Source organism: Haemorhous mexicanus, chromosome 6 (genome assembly GCF_027477595.1).
Source record: "Haemorhous mexicanus isolate bHaeMex1 chromosome 6, bHaeMex1.pri, whole genome shotgun sequence".
Taxonomy (NCBI): domain Eukaryota; kingdom Metazoa; phylum Chordata; class Aves; order Passeriformes; family Fringillidae; genus Haemorhous; species Haemorhous mexicanus.
Window position 1 is genome coordinate 13400552 of NC_082346.1, and position 26919 is coordinate 13427470.

Consider the following 26919-nt stretch of genomic DNA (forward strand, 5'->3'; position numbering starts at 1 on the left):
TTCAACTTTTTAGAGTAACTCTGGCTTGTTTTGGTGGCAGGAAGTTGGCAGGTGAGGATGTGACTCGCAGGGTGCCAGAGAGCTGCCTGGGCAATCCTGGAGCAGTGTGGCACAGCTGCAGCTGGAGGCTGGAGTGGAATGCTCCCAGGCTGCCTCCTGCAGCAGCAGCGGTGCCACCTCAGGCTCCTGCTACTCCCTGCTGCCCCTGCCCACTCTGAGGACACTGCCTGTGTAGTGCTTCAAGGCCACAGTTATTTTAGGGAATGAATCCAGGCTAAAATAGCCTTTTTTTTTTCCTTTATTTCACATCGGGTTTCTCTCATGGCAGCTCATTTGGGTGGTTCAGGACATGGCCACCCCTCAGCCCCCCTGGCTTTGCCCAGAGCCTGTGCCCAGGCCCAGCAAAGGCCAGCAGGGCTGAAGGGTGGCTGTGTGCAGGATCTGCCATGGCCATCTGGGGACAGGGCAGGGCAGCCTGGTGGCCTTTAAGGTCCCTTCCAACCCCGACCATGCTGTGAGACAACCTCATCCCTGTAGGAACATCTCTGCTTCATGGGCTGCACTGCTGCACTCAGGGAGCTGTAGGCATTTCTCATACAGATTCCTACAAAGGGTGGAGAAATGTAGGGTGTGAGGATGCTCTGACAATTCAATTCCTGCTTGCAGGACAAAGAAGTGCGAGCAATCTTCCTGAGGCTCTTTGCACAGCTCTTCCAAGGCTACAGGTCGTGTCTTCAGCTGATCAGAATTCATGCTGAACCTGTCATTCACTTCCACAAGGTAAAGGAGGAGCAGTTCTGTGTGTTTGTGGTGTTCCTTTGTGCCATGTTATTTCCACGAGCCTGCCTTTTGAACAAGTGGCGAAGTTTAAAAATGTAAATAAAGTTATCTGCACGTGATAAGCCCATCATTTGGGATAGCACAGTATCAGTGTGTTTTAGTGGGACCAGTTGCAGGGACAGGACAGAAATGTACAACAAAGTTAACACTGAAATTTAATACAAATAAACATCTGAGGAATCACTGTGGAATTTTGAAAACCTCTGTATGTACTAACACATTGCTTGAAGGTACTAGTTTTCTCTTTTATTACCTGTGAGATTTAAAAAATGTGTGCAACAAATTTCAAATTTTTAGGTATACAAAGATACTATGTACAGTAAAAAATTTAATTAGTTCCACTTTCTAGTGTAAGCTGACAGCCTGGTGAAAATGTTTAACTAATATGTAACAGTTGCTTGTAATTGTAAGTTTGATGCTGATTAAAAAAGTTGCATTTTTTTCCTGTCTTTGTTGCAGGCAGCCTTCTTGGGCCAGCGAGGCTTAATTGAGAATGACTTTCTAACCAAAGTGCTCAATGGAATGGCATTTGCTGGCTTTGTGTCAGAGAGGGGTCCTCCCTTCAGAACCTGTGATCTTTTTGATGAGGTGAAAACTGTTTCTGTATTCCCAAGTAAATGACAATTTACTGTGATATTTCAGCATTGGAAAAACCACTGGAATGCTTCTGAATCCCCAGTGTTTATTGTATCAAGTTTATACTAATCATCTCCACTCTTATTTTCTGCTAAGGAGATATTTCTAGCTTACTTTCATAAAATTATGCCCCCTTATATGTGTGAAGGTAAATAGTTGTGTAAACTTGAGTATTGCTGTTCCTGTTGTCAGATCTGTAGCTTCAGAATACATTGCATGTGCTAGTACAGAATTATTTTCAGTAATTTAATTATATTCTCTGAAATGCTAACAACCTCATAGAGAAATATTACATTAAATACATATCCAAGAATGTAAACTGAGACAAAAAAAATTCATTTTAAAAAGCAATGCTGTTGTTTTTCCAGTGTTGGTTTTGAGTTGAATGTAGAGTAAGAATAGAGTGTAATATTAATTTTGTGTTGTAGTAGTGGTACCTGTGAGAAATTTGGATTGAGGTACAGAAGTGTGAAAGGACTGCTTTAGGTACATAGGACTTTCTGTCTGGTAACAAATGCTGCACCTGGAACTGAAAATGTTTCATGTTCCAGAGCAACGTGACCTCACACATTTTTCAGTGTTCAGCTTTCTTTCCTTGGTTTCAATGTAAGAGTAACATTTCATAACTTAAATAGGAAAAACATTTTTTTTAGTTGAATTATCAACATTTTTATTCTTTCTTCTTTTAAAAAAAGTTGGTGGCCTTTGAAGTCGAAAGAATTAAAGCTGAAGAGGGCAATCCACCAAAAATGATAAAGCATGTTAGAGAACTTGCAGAACAGCTCTTCAAAAATGTAAGTTGTCTGTACCTGCTGCATCTGGAGAGTTGAGATGGTAACATTGAAAAGTCTGATTTCTCAGAGTGATCCAGTGTCCAGAAAATGGAGGTGACTGTTTGTGCTAGTCATCACCTACGTTATGGCAAAATTTAAAGATCTTGAAATTTGTACATGCAAAGGGAATTCAACATAATACCAGTGGTTTATTAGTGCTAATATTGATTTAGATACAGGTACAACTACTTATCTGTTCTTAGTGTGTATTCACATAAGGTCTGTAACTGCTATTTTCTCTGCTACAACCTGTCTGTGCCAAATACATCTCTTTTCTTGCCTCTCAGCAGTTTTCCAGGTGAAAATTACCCATTTATAATGTGTATAATATAATATACATAATACATGTATTTTATACACCGTGGCATAATGTGTACTTCCAGCAGTTCTTTCCTGAGCCAGTCACCCTGGTTTGCATGCTCAGCAGGCATTATTTCATTTTTTGCAGCCTGTTTCTTGAACAACTCCATTTCCAGTTTAATTTTTGCCTTCATATCATATTTATTTTACATAATGCTTTTATAAAGTCTCTTACCATTCCATTAGCTGCTTCTGGGATGGGTTTTTTTTTGTTTGTGGGTTTTAGATTTTTTGTTTGCTTTGAGGTTTGTGGGCTTTTTTGGCATAGACTGATCTCCCTCCCCCTCACACTTCTGTGGTTATTTAGACTCCACAGAGCATTATCTAAGACACCATCAGCTGACACCTTTGTCACCCTTTCTTTTCTACATCCCACTAACCCAAAACTGTGCTTTACACCTACAAGTCTGAAAAAAAAACCTCACAAGAACTACCAAATGCTGCTAAGCTCTGGGGTTTCTTTTGTGTTCTGTGTGTCTTTTCTGATGATGAGATTTATTTATACCATTGTGGCTGACCTGCTCCTTCACTCCCACTGGGTCAGTGACTTCCCAGGAGCACACACTGCTATTCACTAAATCTAGGACTTTGTGCTTTGAGAAGTCAGATTTCTGGGAGTTTGTGCATGCACCTGTCTTTGACTAAACATAGGTGATGAGTAACACTGCTTAGGCTGTGCCTGGAGCTGCCTGATTTTAAACAGACTGCTTGATGTATTTTGACATCTTGTTTCACAGTTTTAATAATCACAATATTGTAGCTGTGACAGTTCAGATAGAAGGGAGAGACAGAGCCATCTCTCTGTTGGGGAGAGATAATGTTTGCATCAGTCTTGCTGGCACAGGTGGACAATCCAAGGCATTAGACCTTTAATTAGCCCAATAGCATGTGCATCTGACATGACACTTGTGATGTCCAAGATAAAAGTAACTTTTCCTGTGTATTTCCTCTGAATCTCTCCTCTCACTGAAATGGATTTTGGAGCAATTACTCTCCCTTTCTGGAGTTTTCTGCTCTCTGTCTTCTGTTACCCCCTCCTGAGTCTGTGTTCCCTTTCTCTTCCTTGCTTCCCCTGGCATCTGCTGCTCTCATGCCCCTGGATTTTTGCCTTGTTCCATAAAATTTTCCTTTGCAGAGAATGCATGTGGCTAAGTAGCTGCTCTGTTTTGTCTGCTGGTTCTCAAGTTCATGCACTTGCTCTCCTTGTTGCCTTTTGCTCCTGTAAACAACAGCATTAAGCTCCTGTTTACAAGTTTTCTTCCAAACTTATTGTGCATTTACAAGAGAGCCCTCACTGATGGATAGCACTCTTTGGCAGTGGTATGTAGCCAGTAATGAGGAACAGCGCAGAGTCAAATTGGACAGCAGCAAATTCAGATGTGATTGATGGTAATGCCAGAATAACTGAATGAAGAGATGAAAATACCCATTTTGTTTGATTCCTGCACCCCTGGAAATGTGAGCTGTGATCCTATGCATGGTGGTAGATAGTGTCTGTAATGAAGAGCTTGACTGTCATACCAGTTTATATTCAAGTCCTTAATTAATAATTTGCATAAAATCAGCCTAAGTTAAGCAGGGATTTTCTTTTGCACTTGTTTTGAATTTTTCACAATGACCAAAAAAAAAATTTATAAAAGCCTTTAAGAAAGTTGGAAATATTAAAGTTAATGAGTCAAGGGCGATGTGAATACGAAACATTTTATTGATCATCTGCATTAAATGTTTGACTTCTTAATCTTTTGGGAATGGGAGATTGTCCAAACAGCAGCAAAACTCGATGGGGCAGGTGGTAGCACTGCAGGATTGATTTGGGGTGTGACCTTTTGCTCTTGCCCTGCAGGAGAACCCCAACCCCCACATGGCGTTCCAGAAGGTGCCGCGGCCCACGGAGGGCTCCCACCTGCGCGTGCACATCCTGCCCTTCCCGCGCATCAACGAGGGCCGCGTGCAGGAGCTGCTGCAGGAGGGGCTGGCCAGGAGCCAGGGGGCACCCCCTGCCACCCGTGGCGACAAGAAGTGCGTGGTTCCAGCAGGTCCCCCCGTGGGTATGTTCATTTGTGCCCTGTCCTACCTGGTTCTCATGGGTGATGCTCCCAGTTTTGTGTTAATATTGTGTTTTTAGCGATCGTGGCAAACTCTGGTGCCTAGACTCCAGTGTTTGCCTTTGCCATTTTGAAAGCCCTTTCTTATCTGCCTTTATTAAGTCAAACATCCAGAAAGTGAGGGGTGTAACTGCTAATAACAAAAGTGGATTTGATCTGAATTAGATTTTGAGTTGAACAATTAAACTAGATACTGAGTTGAACAATTAAACTAGATACTGAGTTGAACAATTAAACTAGATACTGAGTTGAACAATTAAACTAGATACTGAGTTGAACAATTAAACTAGATACTGTATCAGCCAGGCCTGTTAAGTATCAGCACAGGTCACTTGTAGCACTGGCTGAACCAAGCTTTGAACTGTTTGAGTTCCTCCTCTGGTACCCAGTGGAAGGCATGTAAATTGCTGGAAAAAGGCAAAGAGCGAAGCTAGCATCTGTCTCAAAAGAAATATACCTATATTTAAGCATAAAGAGCAGATGTGGGCATTGTAGGCCTGTCATTTTAATTTTAGTGCCAGCAAGTTCTGTTACTCATAGTCATAGTCATCGGTGTGAATGGTGGCATAAACCAGTATGGTTAGTCAACAAAACTTGAAGGATGGCCTAAGAATTCAAATCCATCTTTAAAAATTACATATCTAACCACAAGACTCCAATGAATTCTTTCCTTCTCTACTGCTTTTCTTCAAATAAGGTATGGCGCTTGCATAGGCAGGCTCGCCTGACTAGGCAGCAGCTCTTCAGAAATTAATTTGGGAACTTTAATGACTGTAGGGCAAACATGACCCAACTCTATCAAGCTGCTGCAAAAAAGCCAAACATCTTAGTAGGATGTGTAAACAGGAGTGCAGTCAGTGAACCCCATGGAGGAATCTTTTCATTGTGTTTAGTAAGACCTCAGCTGGATGTTTGTGTCCATGTTTGGACACTGGAAGACTGTCTCCATTTTTGGCTCTGTTGGAGGGAGTCCATAGGAAAGCAACAGGAATGACCAGTGGTCCAGAGAATGTGACCTACAAGGAAAGATGGGGAGTTGTTTAGACTGAGAACTAGGAGACTGAGGGGACACAAAATAGCAGGCTTCAATTATACCAGAGACAGTGAGAAAAAGAAGGGGAATAATCTCTAATGATAAGAAATAATGGGTTTAATTGCAGCACAAAAATAGAGTTATTTGTCAGCAAGACATGGTAAAATGAGGATGGTAAGGCTGTTGAGTGGATTTCTTGTGCAGCCTTGGAGTCTCTCTTATCACAGAACATTGGGAACACATTAGACAAACATGAGAAATAACATAAATAGAGTTGATCCTGTCTAGGGACAGCAGGGTGAACTAGATGGCCTCTTGAGGCCCTGGCCAGGCCTGCTTCTCTTTGGGTTTATGCAAGAGGAGGATGAACTCTCTTCACCTGCCTTTGCTGTTGACTGTATCATTGAATCTGGTACTTATAGAAAATTTAAAGGATGTGTGGTTGTGTTCTGTTGTCTTTCTTCAAAAGGCTAGTTGCAAGAGAAGGGATTTTTTTTAGTAAGTTAATTTCTGTGTCAAAGCAGGGAGTTTGCTGGTTTTTTTCTGAGGAACAGCTTTCACACTTGCACTCCCTGCTGAGCTGTGCCTCAGAATCCTTGGATATAAGTAGCTCATTATTATCTACTAGAAAGGCATATCCTGAATTTAGATACTATTTATTTGATATTATGGAGAAAAGAGAATGTTAGTTCTTGCTTTCTGAATTTTGTTGAAACATCTGGACAAAACAGTGCATTGAGAAAATAAGATCTCAACAGTTTGGAATCAAGGTAAGAGAACAGGTTTGTCAGGTTCTATTCCGTGTTTCAGAATTCTTGTCATGGTCATCTAAAAATAGTTATCTACTGCTACAAAATATGCAAGGCTATGTAACTCACTGCAGAACACACACATTTATTATTAATTTGTGTTTATTTATGTATTTCATCAGTATGTTAGAGGTTATAATCTCTTTGTGCCTGTATGAGACCATGAGGACAAACGTTAAGAGAATCAACTAATCCAGTTACAATTCAGAGCACTCTCCTCTTCAGATGGAATAGGAAAACCAGAGATTTTGGAATCTTGTGTGCCCATCTGCCTGCAAATGTATTTGCTTAACAGAATAAAAGGGAGGACACAGTAATTATTTTTTAAAATATATTCGTGGTATTCTTTGTGGTTCTTGCAGGCATTTCACAGATGTATATTCTTTTTTTTCTTTGTTAGTTTCCATAATGGAAAAAGGAAGCACAGTTTTCAACAGTGCTCAAAGGCTGGAAGTTGTTAGAAACTGCATCTCGTTCATTTTTGAAAACAAATTTCTGGAGACTGAAAAGGTAATAAAATGAAATTTTAATTCTCCCAAATTACTCTCTGTTCTGTTAATGAGCAAATAGAGACTGGCCTAATCACAAAGTACATTTTGAAGTCTTGCTACAAATGCTAAGGATTATTTTGGCCATTTAAATGAATGAACTAAGCAATAAAAATCATCATCTAAATACAATCTTGTGTGTAATATGAGGCTAATGGATTTGAAAACCTGTTTCTAATCCTACATGGGCGAGCTGAAAACCCTTTTTGCAAAATTCATTACTGTTATAAGTAGCATTGTCCACATAACTTTTCCTTTAAGAGGTGGATGTGTATTGGTCTAGCAGCATTAATTAGAAGGAATGCAGACAAAAGGCATACATATGTGCTTTGGTGTCTAACAGCCAATGCTCTCTGGAAATTTTCAGTACAGTCAATTTTGCTGGTCTTAAAAACCAGTGATTTGATGGAACTGAGAGATGAATAGAAATATTTGGCAGGTCTGCCTTCCCTGAAAGGTGCTAGTAAGTTGTTATCCTTGACATTCTTATTTTCTCTTCACTGAGAAGTTGCCAGGCTTTGTAGATTCTGTCCATAGAGTTTTCTGTTATTGATTGCAGAACAATCACTCAAACTTACAATCAAATCTAATTCTACATATGAAAGTGACTGTAAAATTATTTTAAGAAATTTTTTGACTTCTCAGGGAAGTATCACCTCTATATCTGTGATGCTGAACAGATCAAGATAGAAAATGACCTTTGCTTGATTTACAAGTTACGGTGTCAAAATGCATGTGGGAAAAGTCCTAATCAAGTGTGTAACTCTTTTAAAGAGTTTTCATCCAAGCAGAGCACAGTAGTGTTTAACCTCATTCAACTTCCAGACACATGGGCAAGTTCAGTGGGTTTTTTGTCCCTCTATATGCTAAAATTTACAGGTAAGTAAGAAAAAGCAAATAGGCTGCCTTTCCTTACTTACCTGTTACCTCCAGCCTAAATGGCCATAGCTGGTAATCACTGTTGTAGCATTTGCTGCACCTCTAAAACTTTGATATAAAAACTCTGGTGGCCCTGGTTTAGGATGAACAATGACAATCTATTGGCCTCACTGCTATGAGAGCTATACCACTTCTGAACCCATTTGTCATTCATTGCTTATCCCAGAATGTGCTGCCCAGCCTTGACAGGCAAACTCCAGTCCTGGCCTGCCTGTACAGAGCAGAGCACTTGCTTTCATCCACAGTAATCTATTTCTGATTTCACATCCAGCCTGTCCACATTAAAGGATTTCTATTTACAGGTGTAGGTGAGAAAAGCTGTTTAATGCATTTGGAAAAAAAATGTGAGAAAAATTTAGTACTTGGTAACTCAGGCTAAATCACCCATTCTGTGAAAGTTTGATAGTCCAGCTAATGCATAATTTCCAGAGTTGTTCTTTACTGTCACTTGCAGTTTCTTAATAAAAATTGCATGCTGTTCAGTGTGAGTAGTGCCACTGCATTCCATTTCCATCCAGTGAGATGTTGTTCCCTGCAGACCCTGCCTGCAGCTCTGAGAGCCCTGAAGGGCAAGGCAGCTCGGCACTGCCTGGCGCAGGCGCTGGGCCAGCACGTCAAGGAGAACCGCGCCATCCTGGAGCACCAGCAGTTCGACTACGTCGTCAGAATGATGAACTGTGCCCTGCAGGTACCCTGGGCAGGCCTTGGGCCTGGATTGCCCTTCTCTTCTTTAGGGTTGGGATGAGCAAAATTGCTTGGAGGGTTGGGGAGAAGCAAAATCATTAAGTTACTCAACCGTGTCCAAATTGCTCGACTGTGTGCTGTGGTGATGTAGCAGATACTCCTTGATGGTGCATTGAAGATATTTTGTGGTTGAAAGAATAAAACACTCAGGTCTGTACAGATCTGCCTGATGTGACAAGCAGAAAGAAAACTGTTCCCATTATTAATAATTTAGATACAATTTAGTTTTGATACGTAGTGAAATGAGTTAACTTAATGGCTTGAAGTGCCTTTTTTTTTAAATGAGGGGGTCTTGGCTTTTCCAGGTCAGTTTCCTAACATGTGTATCAACCACTGCTCACTTAAAAATCCCAGAAGTTTGTCTTCCTTGTTTAAACAGAGTTTAAGAAAGCATACTTTCTGCTTCTGTGGCTCATGGTGGCAGTTCTGCTTGTCACAGTTGGTCAGAAACTCACTGCAAGTGTTTGCAGTTCATCTCCAAAGTTAATTCTACTGACAAATTATTATGTGCTGAATAAGCATCAACACATGGTGGCAGCTACCTCTGAAAGCAAAATATGTGGGTGACTTCTTTTGACTTTCATTTCAATATTTGGTCTGTTTTACCTTCACTTGTTCTCAATTCATCATCTGAAATATTTTATAGACTTACATGTTTTCTTACATGTCTCTTGTCTGAGAATGTAGTGGTATTTTTATTAATTTGTAATGTGATCACATTTGGTTATAATTTTTCTTTTGTTGACCCTGTCTAAGTTATTGTATCAAATTAGGGACTTGATGGAGGCCTTAGTGTTTTAATCCCACTCTCCTCTAACCTAAAACCCACTGAAATTATTCTGCAATAACTTATAAAAGGTTGACCCACATTTTTTAAAAGGTGAGTGCTAAATGCCACTTTCATTGAAGTGTAGAAATAAATTAACATTGACTGAGCAAATGCTCTCTCAGGTCACCATCAGATGCAAGTTTTGCTGTCTGTTGCATTTCTGGTTTGTTCACAGTGAGGTTTTTTTTCACTGTTGTGAAAGAAGTTCATCTTTGTCTGAGCATTGGTCTTAAAAGCAAAACTACTGCAGTCAGCAGATGAAAACTGAAGTTGACTGGCTAAAATTACACAGCACCTAGAATCTGCTTTTTGACACAGTTCTTCACCTTTTCTAAGCCCTAAATTTAGCCTTAGAGTTGGAAGAAAAATTGAATTTATCTGTGAAACTCTATTTTTCTGTCCAAAATCATGACTAATGGAATATTGTGCCGCTGTGTATTCCAGAGTTAGAAATTTTCTTTCAAACCAGAAAGCAGGATTGTCTGGCCATGTCAACTACAAATCCCCTTTATTTCTGTATCTTAGAAAAATGATAGCAGAAGAAAATGAAATTTACTTTTCTGAGGAAAGCAACAGTGACATCACCTTTTAATAAAATAATTAAAGCCAATTTTGCTCTGGAGGAAAAGCTTTTTTTCCCATCTTGGTGATTTGAAGGCCCAAGAAGGAGCTCAAGTTCAAGGAAATGAATGTGTCTGAAGAGTTACTGAAATTGAAATAGGCTTGTTTTTCTTCAATAAAACTAGCAAATATAACTCAAATCATGCAGGGGAAGGAGGTCAAATAAGGAGGCACAGTTTTCATGCCTCCCTCCCCCCACCAACAGTATTTTCATATCTTTGAAAATATGAAATGGAAGTTTTCATTTCTCAGAAGTTAAGCATGGCCAACATGAAAACATCTGAACTCCTGACATTGGGCAGTGAGTTGGAAGCAAGTATTTTTAACATCTCCTTTTATGACATATGAAGTTATTTATTAAGATAAAACCGTGATTTATAATTTGTCTGTGCACTTTGCTCAAGTGTGTTATTTGAAACAATGTGTAAATTGTGACATTTTGGAGCTTCCCTGTATCCATTCAAGAAAAAAAGCACTTTATCAGGATCTTAAATAAGTTTGCCCTTGCTGCAGTGGGATGCAGCAAGTCAGCATTTTGCTGTAGACACATGAATTCTGTTAGCTGCAGGTCATAAGACCAAGTAATTTAAGCAGTGTCTGTTAAAAGACACAAAAATCTAATTGAAGAAACGTGGTCCTAACTGGAGATGTAGTGAAGCTTTAGGGAAATACCCCATTAATTATTGATGGGGTTTTGGGGCAGAGTTAGGTTGCAGTGGGGCTTTCAGACCTCACTGAACCACTGGAATTGTAGAACCTGCCTCAGTCTTACCAGCAGAATTTTCTGTTAATGATAGTGCACCATCCCACTGGCTTCTGCAAGATGCAAACTGAAATCCTGCTGAGGCTGCAGCATGGAGAGGGTGACCCAACAGCTGGGAGGAGGGGAAGGGAATGCCCTGGCAGAGGTGGCAGAGCCCTGGCTCCCTGCTGGACACACTGGGTGAGTGGGGACCTGTGTGCAGGCAGCTCCAGCCCCATGGCCTGCCCTGGGACACTCCAGTCTCACCTGCTCATTCAGGTGGGAAATCTGATGCTCTCCAGCCACCAAACCTCTGCTGATGAGAAGATGAATTGTTGCAAACTCAGCAAGTCAGCATTTTGCTGTGGACTCATGAATTCTGTTAGCTGCAGGTCACAGGACCGAGTGATTTAAGCAGTGTCTGTTAAAAGACACAGAACACTAAGAATTAGAAGAGATGCAGATTGGCCATCTCTAGGAATTCTTTGTCTTGCTGTGAAGTGCCAGCTGTTACAAAATCAGGAAGATTGCAAGTCTAGTGCAGAGCCCTCCATTGCTAGTCAAGATTTTTCTGATTGTCCAGTGGCAGGTTTTTTCATTTAATAGAATCTGTTTTCTGGTTTTTACTGGAGTCCACAAAAATAAAGGTCAGATGCTTTCTCAGAGCTCCTGTGTACTCATTTTGTGCATGAAGAGCAGTATGTTAACAAAATGCTTGGGATAATCCCACCATGTATATTTTTGCTGGTCTCGTGTCTGTCTGGCTTGAGAAGAGATTAAGGAAGTGGAATAAATTCCTCCTCCTATTGCTTCAAGTGAATAGCTGTTGGATTTTACAATTCCATGGGCTGTATTTCCCCAAGGATCTGATCTAGCCATTTTGCAGCTGGGAAGAGGTGGGGGTGGTATTTCACCAGTTTCTCTAGAGATGGCAAAACTTGGATTTGCAGCACCTCTGGTGGTTGTCAGCTTGAGTTCTCTTAGTCCAAGAGGGGCATTGTTTTAAGCTGTTGTTCTTTCAACTGATAACAGGTAGAACCTGCAGATTTTAATAGGCTTATGATTTGTGGAATACTGCTTTGGAGTTTCATGTTAATCTGCCTTCTTTAGCACACGTGGTGGACTGTAGGAGGCCTTGCAAATGAAGTTAAAGTGGGGTATGGTGCAGCAAGTCAGTTCTGGAGTGTTACAGCACTGACAGCAGTACTGTAATGCTCTTCTGTGTCTGAGAAGCATTGGCAATTACTGCTGCTGAAGTAGGAATGAGAGAAGTATTTCTGATAGATTTCAGTTGTAGGATGATCAAAATTCCATGGAGATTGTAATGGTCCTGGATTAAAGCAGATACCTTCTGATGAGAGCAGTTAAATCCCCAGTTACTTTATTTTATATCTGCTAGGAGTTGTCACTGACCACTTGCTGAAAACTTTGTTGTCATGCCCTGAGTAAGACTTTTCCCCCTGAAAAATCATGTACTATGGCAAACCTTCAAATCAGCCTGTCTTACAGAGAGATTATTACCTTTGATAGAGGAGCAGGAGCATTATGTTCTGTTCCATATGCTGGATGACTAAACTACTGTTAAAAAACCTGCAGTGTTGTGAAAGCTTTATTTATTGATTGACAATTCAGTTTATTCAGACAGATACTACTGCAGATAAAAATGGGAAATTACAGCTCTAAACACAATTTCTGTCATACTTTCTTTCCTCTGCTGTGGTTACTTCAGAAAAATTTGCAGTTCCGTATAAATTGCTATTTCAAACATTTTTCTTTATGTTTTAATTTTCTATAATAATATTTGCTGACATCTCAGAAATAAATACTTAACCTTTTTTTGCAACTGAAAAGCCCTTTTTTAAAAGCAGGGATACACTTCTATGTAATGATGTTTTCAACAACACATTGTATTTTTAATACTTGTTCAGAAATCCTGGCAGAAACCATCTCAGGGCTCAGCTGGCATATTTCTCCATTTATTTATTGTAGTCATAACTTGTCCAGAATTTCAGCTGTCTCTCTAACTTTCCTCTGGCAACAACAAGTGAACACTGTATTTTGAAATGTAGTTGCACATAATTTGATAAATTAAATGGTGGTAAAAGCAAGAAGAGGCCTGAATACACTGTGAGGATGGTACTTAATACCCTGAAGTGATTTTCATATTAAAAAGACATTCAAAGCAATTTTCATAAAATATTTAACAGTAAGTATTCCTAAGAAAATTTATTTCTGGGGAAAGATTCTGTTCAGATAATGCAGGACTGTGAGACACCTTTGTTGGGTGGTTGGAACAGATAAAACTTCTGTTTCAAAGGAAGAGCTCCAGGATGCTGCAGTACAACACTGCCTCTCTAAGATGTTGGTCAGTAATATTGCCTAACTGCATATTAATGCTTTTGTTTGGCAAATGTGAGTCAAATTGGAAAACACATCTGCCCCAGACATCTGGATTCTCAATCTAAATGTGGTTCAAGTGGAAAAATTGTGCATCAAACTGATAAATACGTAAATACTCAAAATTCTGGTCTTGAGCTGCAGGGAAGGAGTGAGGTCTTCTGGTGATGTGATTTAATCTGACAGTTGCACAGTCACCAGTGCTGGTTTGGGACCTGCTCCAGTGTCACATCTGTGTCAGCAGACACGTGTTGTACCACTGCAACTGGGAGAATGTCTTTAACAGTCAACTCACAGTCATTGCTTTAGTGCTTTAGGTAGTTGCTGGGAGATCACTGGGGCTTTCCCTAGTGGCAATAACCAGGTGTTTATCTTTTAAATAGATTATACTGAATATTCTAGAAGTATACTTGTGGTGTACAGTATGAAACACAACTTAGTAGCAACCAGGACAAAATTAAAAATGTAACCTGTAGTAGGTTACAGCAAAGGCACATCTGGGCCATCATCTGTTCTCCACCATTGGCCAGAAGCAGATGGAAGATAACCCTGATTTATTTTGCCTCTGGAACTTTACTTGTGATTTTTTTGTATCACTTAGGTGTAGTAAGGGCCTCTTTGTAGCACTTGCTATGCAGTCTGTTGTGAAAGAAACTTTGATAAGCAAAATTAGAAACAGTGGCATTCTATAAGTAATATTAAATTTATTTTTCTAAGGCAAGTGACTTTTGTATTGTATTTTGCCCCCAGATAAAGTCTAAAAACCTATCAGTCAGCTCTCAGAATTCAGAGGTTTGCAAGTACTGTCCAATAACAAGAAAGATTTTATTATTCCTGAGAGAAAATCAGCTCGGTGTGTGTGTCATATGGTTCAAATTCTTGGCAATGTGAAGGTTACATGAGATAGCATTTCTCATATTTTATGTTGAAAACTATGTTGCTAAACATCTTTATTTTGGAGGGTTACAGTAGATTTCTCTCCTTTTGGATTTTTATTTCGTGACCTGTCTTTTGTTACTCAGTTTGACTTGCATTCCTGGAAGCAGTGTCTCAGAATTCATGTTTGAAAAACAGCACTATTTAAAAATATTTAAAAATGTTTTAAAGCATAGAAGGTCAGAGATGAAGAGAAATCATGAGAGTTTAACAGGTCCACATTTAATTCTACTAATTCATCAGTTATTACCAGTTTGAACTTTCTCATCATGTTAGATGTAGTAATGGTATTAATTAAGTGGGGAAAAAAGGAGATGGCAGTGTTTAAGGCTTGGGCTTCAAGCTTCCAGATTTAATTCTGTGTTGTACTGAACATGATTTTGGTAGGGTTTTTTGGTCACATCATATGGTTTCTCTGATACATGATTTCCAAAGAGCAGAAATAACAGCATTATCATCCTGGTGGCTTTTTAGGGGTCCACCTATAAAATTCTGGACTTAGATTCAAGACTAGCAACTTATTTTACTTTCTGATAATGTCTTTTTCCCAAGAGATTGCACAGTATCAGAACATCATTGCACTGACATTGAACTGATAATGCTCACATAATTTCTCTGGAAAAAAAAATGGAAGCACACTGGAAAAGATTGTATTGTTGATCAGTTCTCATTTTTCCTTCCTTTGCTCTGAGGAGCATTCTGTTTGTTGTACTCATCATAGGATGGCTGCAGAGTCCTGGGAGATTGCAGTCAAGGGTGTCTCTTTGTCAGACCCAGAAAGCAGAGCTGATTTCTTTGCAGGGCTGCCTGTATCTGTGTCATGGAGTGGGTGTGTGTGTGCTGCTGTCATGGCACTGCCAGCTTCCCTACCCCTGCTGGAGGCCAGTCACTGTTCCCTACACTGCAGGTGACAAGGGAGGTGGCTCCTTTGGTGTGGCAGCAACCATTCCTTGGGCCAGGACTCTCCCTGTGTAGGTGACAGCATCCAGGTAATTCCTTGTGGCATCCTTGGGCACGTGAGTGTGTGCAGTGGTGTCCCCAGCGAGGTGTCTGGCTGATTCTGCATGTGTGCCCATGCCCCAGGGGGTTCTCTCCAGCTCTGTTAAACTGCCTCTGTGGTTTTAGCAAGGATGGGTTTTTGGTGACCAGGCAGCAGAAAACCATGCTGCTCTTCACACGGGGGCTGTGCCAGCAGTGCTGTTCAGGAATGAGCTCGTGTGTGGCAGGGAAATTCCCAAGTTGCTGTTTGCTGTTTTCCTGCAGCCTTCCGAGCCCCTGCTTCTGTTAATCTTGACTTCTGCATGGACCTGCCCTGCAGGCCTGTTGCACAAGACTGTTACTTAAGGAAAGGAAAAGAGAGGGATTAGCAGAAATGAGAGTCCCATGGCGTGCTGTCCTTTCCTGCATCTGCCTTCAGCTTCCCTCCCTTCCCTCCTGGCTTCTGCCCACAACATGTGGTGCTCACACACTTCCTCCTGCCCTCCATGTGTGCACATCGTGTGTACACACACGGGCACAGGCATGCCAGAGCAGGCTAGCCTTGGTTTAAGGTCTTTGCTTAATGTTGTATAAAAATATTAAATGATAGGGGGGTGTTGGTTTTAATACAAGAACAAGCAGAACTGCACATGAGCAGTGGCCCCAGCAGCTGCTCTGGCTGGTTGCAGCTTTGGGGCTCACAGGGGAATTTCCCTGAGCAGGGTGGGGAGGGTGCTACAAACCCATCCATCCCAGGGGGATCTCTGTGCTGTTGGGCAGCTGGAGCAGGCTTTACTCAGGCTTTACTCTTCAAAGATGTCTCCTTGTTGCTGGCCTTGTGTCCAACCCTCTCACATTTGCTGCTGGTGCAGGATGTGCTCCCCTGTGTTTGCTCACACACAGGTATCTCACTGGAGCCATGGAGCTCCTTGGAGGGTTGGCATGGTGAGCCCTGGCTGCTCTGAAGTGATCATTACTGTTAATTGTGGCCTTGTGGTTGCCAAGTGTTCCTAATAACTCCATGTTCTGAATATTTTTGGTTGTCGTGATGAAAAGCAGACATGTGTTTGTGCTCTGCTCACTGCTGTAAATAAAGCAAGTCTGGGTTAGGGATTGTGTTGTGCTGCTGTGCAGTTGCTCTGCAGCCTGCCTGGGAAAGAGGTGAACTGATGAAAGGTGGTAAAAACCAAACCAAAACAAAAAGTCTTTCATGTTGGAAGGAATAGGCACTTTGCTGATATAACAAGCTATGTGAAATCAGTGACTTCTGTTTTTACAGGTTCTATATCTATAAAAATGAGGAAGTAACACGTGGAATTTTGGTTTTATCTAAGATGTTAGGTATGTTTACAAAGTGTATTTCAGTAGAGGTCCATCATTCCCTATAGAAAGGTGTATAAAACACTGTTAATTATGTGCACATGCACTTCATCTGCTCTGAGTGCCATTTAATGTGTACAACAAGTAGCAGAATATTGCATGGCTTTGATTTGCTGTACCCATGCAGTGACTGTACCACATGTGCACAGTCTGTTTTTAGGGAAAGGAATTCCTGTGTAACGTGGTGTCTGCTCTTCCTTCCCCTGCACTTCACCCTTCAGGCACCTGGTAAGCCCAGGTGGAGAAGCTGCAGTGAGACATTTCTGCAAGGTGTGCTGCCTTGGCCACCAGGGGAAACATGCCAGGTGGACCACTGCTTTGTTGTTTCTGTAAGGAATTTTATGAAGCTTCTGTTTCTAAGTGTTTGATTTTACAGGAATTTGCATAAAAATTCCTAATGGGTGTCTGCAAGAGCCTCATTATTTTTCACATGCAGTCATTTCTGAAGCAGACAGAAGATGGAATATCCAAAGCCTTCTAATCATTTGGCTGCTGTCATGTTTGCATAACCTTTGGTTTAAACAATTGAGATCTCAGCAGCTTGCATTCAAAAGCTGAAGTGTGGTGCTGAGATAAATACCATAAAACACAAGGCAGTTCTGGGTTTTGTCAGTATTTTGTGTAAACTTTGACAAATGCATTAATATGACAAACAAACAGTAGTGAACTCTGTGACATTTTAGAATGATTTCTAAGGAAAAAAGCATAAGGATCAATTTCTTTACAGCTGTTACATTAAAAGTGTGTGCCATTCTGGAACAAGAACACAAAATAAAGGTGTAAACAAAAGAGCATTTGACAATCTGCATATGTTGTAAAAAATTCTTGCAGCTGTTCACATTCTTTTTCAATATTACAGCCCAGAATTATGACTTAAATTAATTGGCTTCTAGGATTCATGGAAAATGCCATGTAAACATGCTTTAATGAGGATTATTTTTAGTAATTCCCTCCCTGGACTCAGTCACGGGGGCAGGCTTTGGTATCTGGTGATCCAACAAAGTATTTAAAAATTACTTTACCTACTGTCTATAGATAAAACAAACAAACAAATCCCACTACTCCTTTTCCCCACCTCTCCCCAAATTCTTGAACTCTGAAGTCCAAAACTCCACTTGGGAGCTAAGAATTGGAATTGGATGTTTAACAGTCTAAAGTCCCACAGTGTTTGTAAAGAAACAAATTGATTTGATTTTCTATACAGATTATTTGACTTTTGAGGACAAAACCAGCTTCTTTTGATTAAATTAAGTCCTTTAGTCAGTTGAACACCTTGTAAAATCTTTGCTTGGAATGTTGATTGGTTAAACATCACATTAGAGAATACAAATCCTTTGTTATAGGCAAGTAAATTCCATACAATTGGCATGTAATATTCTCTATCTCTTTCAGGTATATGGAGTGAAATATTAACTATAGTATTAATAATAATAATAATAAGTGTATTATTAGTAATAATAATATTAACTGTAGTAATAATAATAATACACTTAAAATCAACTTGGATTATGAGGGTACCATGATTTTCAGCACTTCTTCTTTAGAAACTTAATATTTTTCCTTGTCTGCATTATAATACACTGTAATATTCTAATTTCCAAGTTCAAGATACAACCTGCACATGAAAACAGTAGGCATCAGAACTGATTCAATTAAAATCAGTCCAGCAAATCATAATTAATTATTCCAACTACTGTAATGATATGGTATTTTGTAGAGATTTTCATCAAAATCAGGTATGTAGCACCTCTGTTATTGTTAAAGCAGGGGTGAATTTTGGCTGCATCATCACAGTCACATCTCGTTGCACAAATGGGCTCCAGCAGATGACACAGCAGCATCATGCTGGTGCACCCAGCTCTCACTCTCTGCATTCATTTAGAAGATGCATTATTTTAGTTTCTGTGCATAAGAGAAGATTTGAAGGAGGAAGAAGGGTGGTAAGTAAGAGTATTTGATATTTTTAGTAAGTTGTTGATTATCAGCACCTGGCAGGATGTCTGACAGGACTTTACCAAAAGCTACACTCCTAAATGTCCTTGAAAAACAGGAAAGAACAAGATCTAAAATTTTAGCAGCATAAGGAACTTGGACAAAATGTGGCCATCAACACAAGTGTGGTACTGAAAGAGAAGGCAAGGGGCACTGTGGGATTCTTGTCAGCTGTGATAGTGAAGGTCTTCATGAAAGCTCAAGGATTTCTTCGCTACTTAAAACTGCAAGTAAGATAAAAGGAATGAGAAGATGGTCAAATACATCAGGGTATCTACTCATATTTCTTGTTAGGAAGGGACACAGATAAGAAATACTTATCATTTGAGTCATCACATTTATTGTACATGGCTGATAGTTCTTGCTGATACATTGTGTTTCATTCAGCATGTGCACTAAATAATGCCACACTGTCCAGAAATTATCTGTTGATCTTCAGAATTGTGTTCTGCACTCATTTGGTGATTTGCTAGTGTGTTCTCTGGAGTTGGATTCCTGCTGGTTTTAGGATGCCAAAGCCATTGCTAATGCTTGAACTTCTCAGTTTTTGTTTTCACTACCCGTTCTTTCTTATCCAGCCATTGCAATCTGGCTCACCCTTCTGAAAGCTCTAAATATGAATTGTGAGGAAAGAATTTCAAACAGTATGACTGTAATTGGGACTTAGAAGTTCACCAGTATTTTACTGTACCCCAAGGTACAGAGGTTTTTATTAAATTTCTCCTTGCCATGTGCTGTGATTACATAGCAGAACTACCCTTTCTGCATTTTTTCTTGAAATGTCAGTGAAATAAGAACAAAACAGGTGTCTGGAACAAAACCTCCTGGAAGGAAGATCAGATAGCCTAGGAGAAGATTTGTCAGGGTTTTAAAATGGATTAGCTGGCAATCCAAAATCTGGCAAAGAAGGCTTTCTCTGTGGCTGGTTAGCTGGATGTTGCTACTAGCAGTGGTTTAGAAGGCTGTGGAACAGAAAGCGATCGTACCAAGATTTCCTAGAATTTGTACCAAAGAATTTTGCTGGAAGGCAATGCTAAAACACTTCTGCCTCTTTGGTCCCACAGCAAGCTCAAGGATGTCTTCTTTCCTCTGGTTGTGTTTGCCCTGCCAGACAGTTTTTACAGAGAACAGGTATTGTTTTAAGGACATCCAGACATGCCTCTTCAGCTAGATGACTGACTAGTATGTTTTGGGAGTTTACTTTTTCACTTCTGTAACCAAAGTTGGAGGAATTACCTCCTGGAATTCTAACCTTCTTATTTCCTGAAGCCATTTAAAAATCCCAGAGAAAAGTATCAATTCAGCAAGCTTTAAGACTGAAGAATTCTGAGGGTAGTTCTACCATTGCCAGTTCAAAATTGGTTTACTGTTTCTCCATTGTCTTTATCTCTTACCAAAAATACTTCATGCTTGTTTTCACTTGGATTCTTAGAAAAGCAAACATTTTATCTATTATCGATAAATTAATTTTTTAATAAATGTTTCATAATAAACAGTTCCCACATCTCAGGTGCATTAAACCACCAAAAAGTGTAAGATTTCAAATAAAATCTGTGTCTGTATGAAAGAGGTGGCTGCTGTCAATGCATTGAAAAGTACATCAGAAAGTTTAAAATACTTAACATTAAGTTAAATGAAAATGTTGCGTTTTCTATGTTTTCCTTTTTCATAGTTTAAATATTTCTGTTAGAATATAAACTCCATTGATGGATGCTGTCTTGGAGGGAGCGCTTAACTAAATCAAGCAGGCTTGAAATCTCAGAATCTCTTGGGCTTTTCAGGCTTTGTAGCAACATTCTTCCCTCATCACACAGATTTGATGTGTTAATCAAGGTGGACACTGCTCTACAACATGCTACTTAATCATGCCCAACATATGTCTTTCAGTTTCCCAAATTTGCTTCAAGTATTCTTTTCTAGGAACTGTTTATCCCTGAAAGTACTTTATCGCTGGAATATTTTTTCTCCAGAAAAATGGGATATTTCTGATGACTGCTCTAGTAACATGATTTTTTCATGATGTGCAGTGTGCCTAATTCTGGTTGTTGTTTCAAGGTTGGTTTTTGGATTAAGCAATTTCTACAACAGCTTCCATTAACATTGCTAAAACTGCACTACTCTTTGAAACGTAACTGAAGATTTACATTCCAGCCTATTAAGGAGCAGAGAGGTCTGGCAGTGGAGTTGGCAGGAGGGATTTTAGGTTCTGTCAGGCTCACCAGCTCAGCTAACACAGTGCGTCATCTGTGCCTGAGCATGGAAAAGCCCTCGCTGGCTGAGTTCGAGATTCAGAACCTTTCAATCACAATTTCCTCAGAAAAACCCACAAAACGCCACTTGTCATCCTTGAAATTCTGCAGCCATTGCAGGTCATCCCAGAAATATCCTCTTCCAGCAGCTGACACTTGTTTCGTGGATCCAGAAGTGGGGCTGCACCAACAGAGCTGATCCAAGAAAACTTCTTCCAGGAGCAGCTGGTCGGTGTCGGTCGTGTTGTCCTTTGGTGCAGCTGTGCACAGACCATCTGGTGCCCCTGCCAAAAGTGGAGGAAAGCTTTTCAGTACTATCAAGGTTGGTTTAAAAGGCCCAAAGCTGTCCTGCAGCATGGTGTCAAATATGTATTGAAGAGACCTTAGTGTGGGCAGTTGGTGGAAGATGCCTCTGCCAGGGGCAGTGCTACAGCCAGGCAAACATGGGCTTGGGTTCACCTGCCAGAACCCTGTAGATGCATTGGACATATGTAGATACATAAAATTGGCATCAGCTTTCTTGCCAATAATTTCTGTCTGTGCTGGTTGAGCACTCTCTTTTCTCTTTATGTATTTATTTAGGTTTTTTGAGATTCTTTCAGTTGTTCTCTCTCCTGATAATCTCTTGGTTCAGGTCCATAAACTTCCTAATTATTTTGTTCTTTTGCCCCTGCCTATAACTCTTTGTGAGACTAATGTTACAGGATTTTTCACTTGGTTTGACATGTATAGCACAGCACATAGCTCCTGGTGCTGTCCTTATGTAGTTCATGTTTCACGTGGAGTTACCCTGTCCCTTGTACAGAACTTTCTCTTTGGGAGGCTCAGGAACCTCTTTCAGTCTGTGTCTGCCTGGCTGTGATGCCAGTCAGCAGCAGTCCTGCCCTCCAGCCTATTTACCACTCTCCCAAATTTGGTGTCAGTCAGAAGTGGGATGAGGATGCATTTCATGCCATTTTCCCTGTTGTTAATGAAAACATTCATCACACTATCAAGCCCTGAAAACAGAATTCAGAACCAGCTGCCTGCTAAACCTTGAGCCTGACAGTGCAGTCAGTTTTCCACTCTTTCCTCCAGACTTTGTCTCCCAGCTTGTCCCCAAGGGTACCAAAGGAGCCTGCAAAACACAAAAAGCTGCTCTTTCCTCAGGTACAGAGCTTGGTATTTCATTGAAGAAAATGATCCTGTTTTCCTTGGTCAGTTGGGTTTTTGTGTTCTAAATCACTTTTCTGTTCTTCCTGTGTCTGGAAATGTTCTCTATGAGGACTTGCTCCTACTGTCCAGCCTGTAGCTCCCCCAAAACTGTTCCTTGCCTTCTTTGAATTCTTGTCAGAGTCTTTTTTTTCTGGTTCCCCAGAAAATCAATTGGCAAGAGACTGAGTCTCCCAAAGGGAGAACCTTGAGGATTAAAAGTTCTCTTTCCTATGATGTCATTGAGGGTTCTTAGCATAAATAAAAAATTATTTTGCTATCACGTGCTATTCAGTGGAAAATTTTCAGTGAGCTCTACTTCCAAGTTCCATTTCATCAGACACTGTTCAGTTTCTCCATGGTGAACCAGACCCAAAATCTTTTGGTAGCTGCTCTGAACTGAGCGTCGGCTCATTGCATGACAGAAGATGGATGTAAAATTCCATTTCTATCCAAATGTTTTTCTTCTAAAGTGAAAAACTGATTTTTCAGTGAATCACTTTACCATATCTACCCATATAAATCTGATAATTTTTTTTTTAGGAGTGCATTCCTGTTAAGTTGTAAAAGTTGTATAGAATGTGCTCTGATGATGTGATGCATTTTTATTAGGAGTATGTGAAATTGGAAAATCACATGAAACTTAGAAAAGAACAGTAAAATTAAGTTAAGCAAGGTGAATGTATTTGTACATATTTGAAAGTTTATGAAAGTACATATATTTGAAAGTTTTTGCTTTAAAATTTAGGAGAGGAGATGCTGCAGGGAGTAAGGATGTGTCCTGTGTACTTGTGAACTAATTTGGAAATATGTAATTGGACTGTACTGTAATATGGCATCTATTTTAATAGTTCTTTTAATGTCTTAAGCATTTCTCTGTTGTTCCCTAACTCAGTTAAACAGGCTGTCTGTACAGCAGTTTACAGAGTATCCTATGTTAATGTTTTGCAGTGGCTGCAGAAGTGTTTTGGTCTACCAGGGCTCCAGGAGTACACTGCAGTTCCTAGATATATTATCGATTAATCACCCTCTCCAACTGAGCAGTTAATGGATATTGATCACTTTTTTATCATGAATTGCAATGTATTCTATCCTTTGAGTGTTGTTTGTCAAAACTTTTTACAAATTGCTGTGCAGGACCTTGTATCACAGCTGGTGTAGTTTAAGGTTTGGACAGAGTCACTGTGAATGAAGCCCTGCTGTGAAATAAAAGTCAAAAGGCATCTTGGCATCCCAACCATTTCCTTGGGAGAAGATTACAGCCTGAGTATGTTGAACTTTATTGCCATGGGCCTCATGACAGTATTCAGAAACACGCATGGCATTTCTGTTAAAGAAACTCAGATGTGCTGAGACGCGAGGGATGGCATTCTTGTTTTTATCAGTATCTTGCAAAAAAAGTTACATGTTTTTAGGCTTCTAGGGTACAGAAAAATACAGTGACAAATGTGTAATTTATGCACATAAAAATCGAGGTTCCTGATCTCCTCGATGTAATTTGTAACGAGGAGGAGGAAATGACTAACCTCGAGCCTAGACGGAAATGTGTTTATTGAGAAAGCGTGGGGGCTGGGGGGGCTTGACAGCTCTTCTTTGAGTGAAATGTTGTTCCTTGTTTTCACTTGCTGGGAGATCAGGAGTAGGATGGGGCTGCACAGAGAAAATCTGTTGCATTTGCTAGCTTGTGAATGCGTGGAGTAAAGCAAAAGGAAACTTAAAAATCATTGAACACTGTATGCTTGTGTAATTGCATCTGGACTGCCTTGATTTAATCCTGTTCCTCATACCACTGTGCTTCAAGGGCAGGCAAACTTATGATGATTCAGGGCCAGGTGAAGACAAGCATGAAGTTCCTCAGGAAGTAAGATATCTCTAAAATAAAACTGGATCTCCTGCCTGGAATGGCAGCTCTACAGTATCTTGCATCCTGTTGCTGACAGGATAGGTTCCTTAATTAAGTGGTCATTGTGAAGGCTCCTGATCAGGCAGAAAGAACAAATCAGTGAGGATTCTCCTGAGCTGGGTGCTGTTCCCTTGTCTTCTGCATTGGCATCACTCTGTGATGGCCATAGAGGGTGAAGAGACTGTTACATGTGGCAGAATTCAGAGCACGGGTCAAGTCTGGGATCTGGACTTTGTGTTCAATTACTGCTGTCAGCCCAGGTAGCAGTATGAGAAGCTGCTCATCAAAAGCCCAGAGATCTGATCAGTGTTAAACCTGGAAACCACAGACAAGAGGAGTGTCCTTGCCTTGGTTTTATTAACTGTGAATCCCTGCACCAGTGTTTAGGCAGAACAAAAAACATAATTAAAAGTTTGTGTTAATGAGTGACATAAAATGTATTAGGGTCATGTATGAAGAAAGAGTTGGTTTTTGCAGATTAATACTTTTGAAAAGCTCTTTATATTCTTATCAAGACAAGAAGTTTTAAAAATAATGAGAATCTTTTAGGGTAGTATCTCCCAAATTTTGAGTTTGTGCTTATAGTTCTGCCAAAAGATAAGGCAGCAGGTAGTGTGTGTCTACCTTCATCCTGTTTCTCAGGTCCCAGACGAGTTCTACTTAATAAAATTGCAGCTGCTTCAATAAGGTTTGATTTCACCTTTGTCAACAAAAAAAGAAGGAAAAGTTTGATCCCACTGCAAAGCAAAGCAGCAGCTGGCATTGATGGTGACTTCACTAGACAAAGTTCTATATGAAGATTAGCAAGAAAGTAAATGCACATGAATTTTCACTGAAAAAAGCAATTTTGCTTATGATTCTAATAATAAGATTTAAACTTTCTTGTGAAGGTAATTATGTGAGGCTAGTAAAGGTAATATAAGTGATTATTGTCATATTGGCATTTATTTCAACAACCTCTGTAATTTTATGGCTTTATCTGCAAAGTTAAAGCTTGTAAGTTAAGTACTTTTTAAAGTTGTTTTGGAAACTCCAAGATAACTTTTTGGTTTTTCAAGACAGCATATAATTGTATTAGCTATAATCAGATATTCTTAAATTGGCAGTTGATTTTCTTACATTTTTGATTCTGCAAAGACTGAATATAGAAAACATTGATGGGAACATCAGTTTGCATAGAAGAAGTTTTCTTTGATCAAAACTCATTTGTAATAGTTCAATTGCATTAATTTTGTATTTGTAGATGAATGAGTAAAATCTGTGCAGCTTATCTAGTAAAAAGGAAAAATAACCTCATTAATATTAAGGTATGATTATGAATAACACTGCAGTTCTACCTGATGAATCTCTATTCTTTTTAGTAAACAAAACATTTTTTCTAAGCTGGGCTGTTGAATTCTCTTACTGCTGTGCACAAAAGTAGTACCTTGTGCATTAGGATTGACAGTTCATATTTACAAAATACAAACTGCATCAATAATAAAAATTCTGTGCTTTACTAAAGCCCTGCCCACATAATACAGCTGTTAGAATTGGGATTAAAACCTGGCACCAGTGAAGGAATCTGTTGGATTTGTAACTAATGTTTCACCTGTAATTTGTAGCCAATCTTCTGCACATAGTTACACATGCTGACTTAACAGTTCTTGGGTTAGTGCTTTAAAAACACATCTGACCCTAAAGTTTCTGGCTTTTTTTTTTTTTCCTGGATTCATTTTGAGGTTACTCCTGCAGGGTGATGAATGCTGTTTGTATGCCTGAAAATTGACTTCAGTTATTCTCAGGAGGGACAGTGCAGTGTTGAGCAGCATTTTTAACAGAGCATGCATGCATCCTCCTGTGCTGCCAAAGAGGTATGGATCAAGTGCTGCCATATTCAGCTTTTTAGTTTGGATGCATTGGCTGCATGCTACAGTGATTTCATGTGATAGTCAGGCCTGGGGGGAATTCCATGTATTTGTGGTATTTCTGAATGTAAGGCAAAATTGGATCCCAAGTTTTTGGCATACTCGGATTTCTGCAGATTATTAAAAATGTGGGGTCTGTTTAAAAAGCTTAGTGCCTAAAGCAGAATGGGTTTTAATGCAGGAAGATACTGTATCAGGTAGCAGTTAATGAGAGAGACTATCAAGATGAATTTAAGAAGAAAATTCCACCTCAAATGTTATCTCAATGTTCCATACGTGTCTTCTAGATTTTTATCATGTGACTAAGAGAAAGCAGAAACCCCTGAGTGTATCTTGTAGTTTCATGCAGGAAGAGAGGTCATTTTTCTGCACTGTCACAGTGCTTCACTGGCTTGGGCTTGCTCTTGAGGGATAGCAGAGGGGGCTTAGCAGCCTTCTTGAGCCTGCATGTCCAGGAGCAGATCAGGGAAGAGCTTTTCCTGGGGTGACTTTTCCCAGCTATTTATCACTAGGACCACACTGCAGAGGGCATTTCAGCTTTGTGATGGTGTGCAGTTCATGATTGTGTACAGTTCATGGTGGTGTAGAGTGCATGAGGATGTACAATTCCTGATGGTGTACAGTTCCTGATGATGTACAATTCATGGTGGTGTACTGTTCATGGTGGTGTACAATTCCTGAGGATGTACAATACCTTGTTTTCCAAGCAAGCATTCCAGGCAGTACCTGTTCTGAAGTCAAGAGTGAGGAGCAGAGTTGACTCTCTCCTCCAGCACCAGAAGCCTAAGCCACCTACCAGATTCCAAAAGCCATCAGTGCTCCCCCATATCAGCTCCATGTGTCCTGCCAAGCAGCCAAAGTCTGTAACTTCCAAGCTCTCAGCTCTGCAATCTAATGGCAATATGGAACCACCAAAGTTTTGCTGCATATTTAAAATGACTGGAGTA

General features: G+C 40.0%; 1 protein-coding gene across 7 annotated transcripts in view; it reads left to right on the forward strand.

The window, feature by feature from the left end:
* The window catches only part of SBF2 (SET binding factor 2), a 234178-nt gene that overhangs the window by 138956 nt on the left and 68303 nt on the right, over positions 1-26919 (forward strand). For all 7 annotated transcript variants that reach the window (XM_059848847.1, XM_059848850.1, XM_059848852.1 and 4 more), the window contains exons 11-16: positions 667-780; positions 1300-1428; positions 2172-2270; positions 4513-4717; positions 7017-7126; positions 8642-8791. In XM_059848847.1, coding sequence (XP_059704830.1) covers positions 667-780; positions 1300-1428; positions 2172-2270; positions 4513-4717; positions 7017-7126; positions 8642-8791 — 807 coding nt within the window. The remainder of the gene's footprint in view (positions 1-666; positions 781-1299; positions 1429-2171; positions 2271-4512; positions 4718-7016; positions 7127-8641; positions 8792-26919) is intronic.